The 8,681-nt window shown below is 39.2% G+C and overlaps 1 protein-coding gene across 1 annotated transcript in view; it reads right to left on the reverse strand.

Annotated features, from left to right (window-relative positions):
* LOC107697549 (gastrula zinc finger protein XlCGF57.1-like) overlaps positions 1-4,454 on the reverse strand; it is a 7,463-nt gene extending 3,009 nt beyond the window's left edge. The window contains exons 1-2 of the mRNA XM_016498343.1: positions 4,391-4,454; positions 2,500-2,731 (exon numbers count right to left, since the gene is read on the reverse strand). Of these exons, the coding sequence (XP_016353829.1) occupies positions 2,500-2,671 (172 nt within the window). The 5' untranslated portion in view covers positions 2,672-2,731; positions 4,391-4,454. The remainder of the gene's footprint in view (positions 1-2,499; positions 2,732-4,390) is intronic.
* Positions 4,455-8,681: the final 4,227 nt, after the last annotated feature.

The following is an 8,681-nucleotide window of genomic DNA, read 5'->3' on the forward strand; positions in this document are numbered from 1 at the left end:
CTTGCTGAAACAAACGGCGGGGGAGTCTCTGTCTTCATCGGGGGTGAAAGAGGGAGAAATGAAGATGACACAGATATATAGTTTATGTACGACCTGGAAGTATTTATTCAGCGATCGGTGCTAAAACGTCATCTGTACAGAACATCATTGTGTACGGAACATGGTTAGTCTACGACTACGTTATCTCCAGCAGCTACAGCAAGAAAACAGTAATGGCGGACTGCTGCTTCGCACTCAGGGCTGTGTCTATGCTAATAGGGCAGAGATTGTCACAAATGAGTGGGACTTTTTCCCTATGATGACGTGTACATAGGGAGAAATCTGAAATCACGTGTTCAGAGAGACGGTTTATGATTTATTAGGATTATAAAAAAATGAGTGGGTGGATTTTCACCATCATAGGCTGGTTGTTTTCGCACACTGTGGCCACACAACCGTGTTCAAACACCTTATAAAAGTGATTTTTGCATAATAGGTCCCCTTTAAGTATGACATATTATACCTCTGTTAATAAATACAATTTAAATTCACATCTTGCACACTTTAATGCCCTTTAAATGGAACATATACGCTCCCTTCGAACTGGAATCATAGAGGAATATCCTGTGATGTCCACTTCGCTGAGCACTTACAGTCCAATAGAACAAACACCTGAAGTGATAAGAGAAACATACAAAATGTGCAGAGCTGTGGGTTGTGAGGACTGGAATTGAGAACCGCTGGCTTAGGGTGTGCACAATGGGCAATACACTCAAAAATGTGTCGAAATGCACTACTTGGTGAGTTTTCACTTAAATGCAGTCAGTTATGTCTTAATTGAATGTAAACGGTAAGAAAAGTAATCGAATTGAGCACGGATGTTTGCAGTGTGAACATAGCCTAAGACCTGAAATGGTGTAAATCGTAATATTTATACTAATGGCATATTCCAGTACAGCGTTCAACTTCAAATTTTTACTCCCTTCCCTCCATCTTGTGGACGGGGATGTACATCATTGCTCACGTTGAGCGAGTAACCAATACTGACAGAACTAGTGCAAAGGGTTTAAATGGAACACCCTGGGTCACTGACTTATTATTTGCCAACCTTTCTTATAAGTTTGAATAAAAGGTTTATGCAGTATTCTATAGGCCTATTGATATGAATAGGAATTTAAGGAAAGCATAAGATTTTTGTTGATGCAACAGAGCAAATCAGACAATACTGTTCTTTTAAGAAAGTCACTAAATATTAACTTTTTGTTATGAATTGCATAAAATCAGCATCACATGTGCAATTGTGTCACCAGTTGGCTCATTGATTAAAATTTCCAATCATTTTACATTAATATTAAAATAAATAAATTACAATAAAAATTCAAAGTAATCACTTTGGTAACCTAAAATACATTTCGGATGCAACTGTAATTTGATTACCACCCATTTAAAATGTAACTATAACTAAATACAGTTACTCATATTTTGTATTTTAAATACGTATCGACGTTACATGTATTTTGTTACTCCCCAACCCTGTTTATTGGCCTGTACACAGGACATCAAAGCCTGGATGGCTGCAAACTTTTTGAAATTAAATTATAATAAAACAGAGATCATAGTGCTTGGCCCTAGAAATCAGGAAGTGGCTCAATGCTTAAAATCTACCGCTCTGTCTGGATTCATTACAACTACTGTAAAAAAAAATTAGGGTTTGTTCTAGACTCAGACTTAAAAATGGATAAACAAATTAACTTGGTCGTCAGGTCAAGTTTTTTTTATCTTTGTCTTTTAGCTAAAACTAAACCTTTTTTTTTATCAATTGTTGATTTTGAGAAAGCAATAACAGCGATGGTCTTCTCATGAACAGATTACTGCAATTCTCTTTATTTCGGAACTGACAACAGAGCATTGCCGCATCTTCAAAAAGTACAGAATGCTGCTGCCAGGATCCTCAAATCTGCCAAGAAATTTGAGTCAGTTACACCGCTATTAAAATCCCTCAAATGGTTGCTGGTTCGATATAGAATTAGCTATAAGATTTTGTTACTTGTTTATAATTTTGCCCCTTCCAATCTCTCGGGTGTGTTGGTATTGTACAATCCTTCTAGATCTTTGAGATCAGTGCCCGGTTGCATAAAGCACCTTAAGAGTAATTTTCCCTTAAGATCGCCCTTACGTTTCCCTTACACTTAAGGGCGTTGCATAAAATATCCCTTAAATGTTACTTAAGGGTTTCTTTAGGTAAAACGTCATAAACCCTTAGAATTTCTCTTGAGTATCCCTTAAAACCCATTGAGTGTTGCATAAAGCCCCTTAAACATAATGAGTGCTATTGTTGTTTTCACTGATGTGCAACCTGTTCATATATGTTTACATCTCAAAAAAATAGTTTTGGGGTTTCATGACACTTCAATTACTACACTCGTGTGAGATTCTTCACAAATATCACTAAATTCTGTAGAGCTGGACATTTTAATAAGGATCAAAGGAGCGAGTTCAGCTTTGAGAATGAAAACCAACCTGTTTGTTCTTCACTATCTTCATGCTTCAGACTGAATGTTTCTTCAATCTTCAAATCTTCAGTCTCCTCTTTAATAAACTCCATCTTTGTTTGTTCCTCAGTATCTTCATGTTTGACTCTGAATGCTTCTTCAATCTTCATGTCTTCACTCTCCTCTTTAATAAACACCATCTTTATAACAGTGTGTCATGTGGATCTCAGATGACTCAGCAGGAGTTTTTTTTCTTTGTCCTGTTTAAGATGAGAATAATGAACCAAGTAAATTATTCTCAAAAATAAATGCAAACTAAGGCCCAATCCCAATTCTATTTTTTACCCCTTCCCCTACCCCTACCCCTTGTCCCTTGAAACAGAGTGTCAAGGGGTAGGGGTGAAAATATTCCCCAAAGAATTGGGACACCACTACTATACCGTCACACGTCATCATATGTCGTTTAGCTCCTACAATACACACACCTATACTAGTGTACTGGTGTGCATTAGAGCTTAATTACCATTCTATATTACTGCACTGCTTACTGACACACACACACACACACACACACATACATACATACATATATATATATCGGAGATCGCGCAGCTCACACATCCAGGAGCAAAGAAACTTGTCAACGCTGCCCCACGACTTTTATTAATAACAGTTTAAATACTGAATCGATACATTATATTTTCCAGCAACGAGAGGATAAAATCGCTGTTTTTGAAGTAAAATCACTCTAAAAAGAGAAACGCACAGACGCGCATACACGCAACTTTCATCTCTCTCTCTCTCTCTCAAATTGGCAATATTTGAGGAAAGGGTTTAGCGATTTCTAATTATTGGGGGGACTAGCCCCCCTCAATGTCTATGGTGGTTATCGCCCTGATCAGACATGAATATATGTTGTGGCACTATCGTGCAGTCTATAATGATATGATGTTTGCAAACTTTAGCGATTTTTTGCAAACATTTCTTTGAGTAACATGACCGTAAATATGAACTCACGATTGAATGTAGCATAAAACTAATTATTACTTTAAGTTAAAATCTTTATTAATGCCAAAAATGCTTAGATTTATGTGTCTTTTTGTTCGCTCGGGCAGCCATTTTGCCCCTGAAGCCGGTTTACGCTGAGATAATTCATACCCCTTTGTTTGAAGTGTGGTCCCGAAAAATCTTCGTTTGAAGGACTATCTGGCCCTTCCCCTTACCCCTTACCCCTTACCCCTGCCCCTCCAACCAAAAGAGAATCGAGACACCCCTACCCCTTCACGTGAACGCGCGAAACGGAGGGGTAGGGGAAAGGGGAAGGGCTAAGGGGTAGAAATGGGATTGGGCCTAAATCTCTGGGTGCATCTCAATAAGCTCCCTTAGTTCAGCAGTCAGTGCACTGGTAAGAGGGCCAATCAATCAGAGTGAGAGTTAATGGACTTAAATGACCTGATTAAAATATACAAATTATACATAAAGTTAATATTTAGGTATTTATGATTTATATTTGGTATTCAATTATTTGTACATATTATGAAATAGATTACACTTTAATGAAAACATTTTGCAGCTGGTTTGTAAAAGTTGGCATTACACAGTTTGTGTTTGTTGCTCTCGTTTGTCTTCAGCGCGCGCTGATTCACTGAATCATTTTACGAATTATTCTGTTCAGATGATTCAGATTCTCAGTTTCTCTCACTTCTTTCTCTTACTTGAACGATGTACTGATTCACGATATCGGGAGCGAAATGAGATGCACCTTTTCTGTTATTAATATGAGGATGTGCTTTACTCACTAAAATAACGTTAAAAAAGGTATTACAACATTTAAGATTGATTCATTTACTTTATGTAGCTTGTAAATACGTGTAAATTGATAGAACAGTTTGCATTGATTAAAAAACGTATGCACAAACCTTTCTTCAGCCAAATCACTACAAATGCAGGAGCGCCGGCGCAGCTTTATGACGTCACATCGCCAGACCAAAATAAAAGTCCCGGTTCTTCTTCTCTTGGTTAATGGCGGATTGCAAACAACTTTTAGGTGTATACCGCCACCTACTGTACAAGAGTGTGTAATATCATGTCATTTTAAGTGTTCTCATATTCTGCTCATTAACCCTGTGTATTTAAGGAATGTAAATAATGCCTTCCTGGTGTTCCTTATCCCTTCTCCCTCTCCTTCTGATCCCAGTACAATTTTCACAATTCCTTTTCCCCATTAGAAACAAGGTGCTATTCAGTCCTGTGTGATCCACTCTCAGTCTCGTCATTAGGGTGATATCAGGTAAATTGGGCCACTTTTTGGTTAATCGCTTGGGACACTAACAAAAAAAAACATGTATGACATTTAACTGTGTTCTTATGGTTAATAAGGACTGTTTTAAATTCTTCTGTGTTGTATTGATGTAATAAAATATAATTGTTCAGGCCCTACAGGTTTTGAAATATTTGCTGCCCCACATTTTTTGAGATAGCAGTGTTCAGTTAAAATGGGCCGGCTGATCAGCAAAAATGGGCCAGTCAAAATGCAAAGTGAAATAGAGACATTTCTGATAAAACACTTTTTTTTTTTTAAATAATGTAACAGTGTAACATTGCATTTAAATTACATTAGAACATCAATTTGAATTACATTAAAACATCAATTTCAATCAATGTCATCAATAAAACGAATTTAATGAAAAAATGTAACAATAACAATAAAAGGTAGTGTTATGGCAACAGTTTAAAAGTTAACAGCCAATGACTGCAAAGAATTTCAAATAGAAGAGGCAAGACACTCAAACCTTTCAATCAATTTCATCAATAAAACATGAATTTCATGAAAAATGTAACAGTGTGTGTGTGCGATCTGAATTTTTTTTAAAGGGGTGGTTCATTGCGATTTAAATTTTTTAACGTTAGTTAGTGTGTAATGTTGCTGTTTGAACAAACAATATCTGCAAAGTTACGAAGCTGAAAAATGCAAACGGAGATATCGTCTTTTAAAATTCTGGCAGTTTAATGCCTATAAAAACGGCTGTTAGGGACTACAACAAGTTCCTTCCCGGGTTCGTGACATCACAAACCCAGATAAACCCCGCCCTCAGGAAAAGGCAGCAAAGGGGGCGAGGCCATGCTGCGCTGCTTTAGAGAAGAGGATGAGAAAACTAGGGGTGCACGTAAAAATCTACTCATATATCAATCGCGATTCTGTCTTCTAACGATTCTAATGGATTCACAAGTTTCAAAATCAATGTTCTAAAGCAGCGGTTCTTAATACTGTTCCTTACGTCGCTCTGCTCACGCTCTGCATATCTCTCTCTCTCTCATTCAGCTCAGCTCCAACAATGAACTGTTCCAATTATACACTTATTTTCACATAGCTATGAGAAGCGTTAACACCCCATAAACACAATCAAGCCTAGAAAAAAAATACTGAACCACCCCTTTAAAAACAGTCTTGACAGATAAAGCCGTCGTCATCAAAAATGGCATTCTCTTCACCACAGCGCTCATGAAACCAGGCACTACAGTGCTGACAGCACACCCAGTCCTCAGTGGCCTTTAGGGTCACAGGGGTCACTGTAGAGCAGGGATCCTCAAATCTGGCCCACGAGATCCACTTTCCTGCAGAGTTTAGCTCTAACCCTAATCAAACACACCTGAGCATACTAATCAATGTCTTCAGGATCATTAGAAAATCACAGGTAGGTGAGTTTGATCAGGGTTGGAGCTAAACTCTGCAGCGCATTGGCCCTCCAGGGCAAGATTTGAGGAACCCTGCCGTAGAGGGTATGGCAAACCTTGCAGGGATCTTTCTCTTCTCTGTGGTTCTTCTTACCTTGCTTTTTTCCCCTTGGTTGCTTTCCTTTCTGTTGCTTTTTTGTCTTTGTGTTTATATAGTCAAGGTTTTCCTGACTCATGAGAAGGTAAGAAGGTGGCTTGGCTCTTTTTCTCATGGGCCTCTCTCGTTTTGGTAATAAAATCAAGTCACTGAATGTGGCTGATCTTACAACAGACTAAGAGAAAAGAAGATAAACAGAAATATGATATAACAAGAAATGAGATGTTAATGTTTGTCTGATGTGATATGGGCCTTTATGCAATTGTGGGTGTTAAATATTAAGCTTATTCACTCACTGTAGTGGTGGAAGGTTCTTTATCATCCCCCGCATAGAAGAGGTTAATCTCTTCCTCTGGCACTGGCTCCAACATTACCTCCTCAAACACCACCTCCTCTGCAAGCTGATGATCATTCTGGAAGATGTAGAGTGGTTCCTCAGGTTGATCAGTGGGTGTCGGGACAGCAGGCAGGTCAGGAGGAGTCTGAGGTATGGCAGGTGTTCCAGGAAGAGACTGGGGTCTGGTGGGTGGGTCAGTAAGAGTGGGTGGCAAGGCATGTTCTGTAGTTTTGCTCGGGCCAAAAACACTCTCTGGTAGTATCTTTTTATTTAGAGGGAACATCCCTGTCCCTCTAAAACCTGCCTGGGCATTGTCAATAGTAGCTGCCTTTTTCCAAGCTCGGCGGAAAACAGAGAAAAACTCTGCTTTTGGGAGCCTCTGGCCTGCCATTAGTCTGGTCCACGTCCTCCCCTCTTTCAACCCAGTGATGCTTCAGACTTTTAAGGCTGAGGAATTTTAGATTATAAACATGACTGCTGTGCCCATCTAAGAGTAGAAGGTGGGGCCGGGGGTCCTCCTTTGGGAGTGACTGCAGGAACATCTGACCCCACTCCAAAAAAAGGTCAGCATTTATCCATCCATTCTCGGATAGCCTTACAGATATATTGTTTGGGCATCCAGAGAGCCACTCGGGACGCAGCCGCTTTGCTTTGAAAATGACCAAGGCGTGGGTGTATGTCCCTACATCATTGAATGCTGCCAAACAGGTGGTCGTCTCTCCCTTTTCCACAGCGGTGACCTCCATGCACGCTTGCCCAACTTGTCCAACCACTTTGGTGGAGAGGAATTGATCTTGGAGACCTGTCTCGTCACAGTTCCATATATGGGATGAGTTGTCCTCAATGCCGAGTTCCTTCAATAATTTTTCATATTGATGAAACCATTGGCTCACCACTTGCTCATTCAGTCCTGCAGTTGACAGCGCTTCTGGCTTCCTCATGCTTAGATTTCTATTGTGTTTCAAGAAGTTTTGGAACCAATAGTAACCTGCCTTGCCGTTTTTCTGTGAAAACCCACTGATGTTATTCTCTTTGGCATGCTGGAAAGCTAGCTGCTGGACATCCTTTTTGGTAAGTGGGAACCCTCTCTCTGACATTAGCTTCATCACTGTGGCAAGCTCTTTTTCAGCTGCTTCTGGGAGGATTGGTTTTCGACCAGAAGCATGGTCTATGCCAGCGATATTTCCACTGATATGACTTTGCAGCGTGGCTCATGGGATATTCCAAGCTCTCGCAAGAAAGCGTACATTTGCTTTTAGGTCTCTCTACTGTCTCCCTATATTCGGCCAATGCTCCTCTCATCCTCTCCCCTACCCACTGATTGTATTTTTTGCCCCTTCCCTGGCAGACATCCTTTCTATCTCCTTTATGTTCCTTTCTGACCCTCTTCTTTCCTTTCTGATCCTTTCTGTTATTCATGCTGTCTGTAATAAATAGTTTAACATTAGGCTACTTTACTTCAACACCTAAAACTTTTAAATCAAAATGTCTCTTTCACCCTTTCTCTTTTCAGTGAGTGTGAGCACAACTATGTTTGTCACAAATGCAATAATACAATATATTAATAATAATAATTTAAAAAAAAGGAACCACCAGAATTTCTGCTTAAACTCAACTCAGAAGGTGGCCCATTTTAACTGAAATTAATGGCTCATTTTATCTTAACACATTCAGGTAAATTGGGCCAGTAACTAAAAATGGATTATTTAGCAAAATCAGAATTTTATCTCACAGGGGCCATCATGACATGGGTTATGAATCATTATTTCTAAATGTGCATTTGTTTTTTTGTTGATTTATCAAACTTATTATTGAGAAGTATGATTGGATATGTCAGGCCACTCACCTTGCTTTTATCTGGCGTGGTCTCAAAATGAGGCATTGCCCCTCCCCCTTAGCAACCTCAGACTAATAAAATCATTTGCTAAATGTCAAGTACTGTTATGGCAACAGTTTGAAATTTTTTGCAGTCATTGGCTATTAACTTTTAAAGAGATAAGACACTCAAACCTTAAATGGCCTATTTTACCTGATGGCCCAA

This window comes from Sinocyclocheilus anshuiensis, unplaced genomic scaffold (assembly GCF_001515605.1).
Source record: "Sinocyclocheilus anshuiensis isolate Anshui unplaced genomic scaffold, SAMN03320099.WGS_v1.1 scaffold1886, whole genome shotgun sequence".
Lineage (NCBI taxonomy): Eukaryota > Metazoa > Chordata > Actinopteri > Cypriniformes > Cyprinidae > Sinocyclocheilus > Sinocyclocheilus anshuiensis.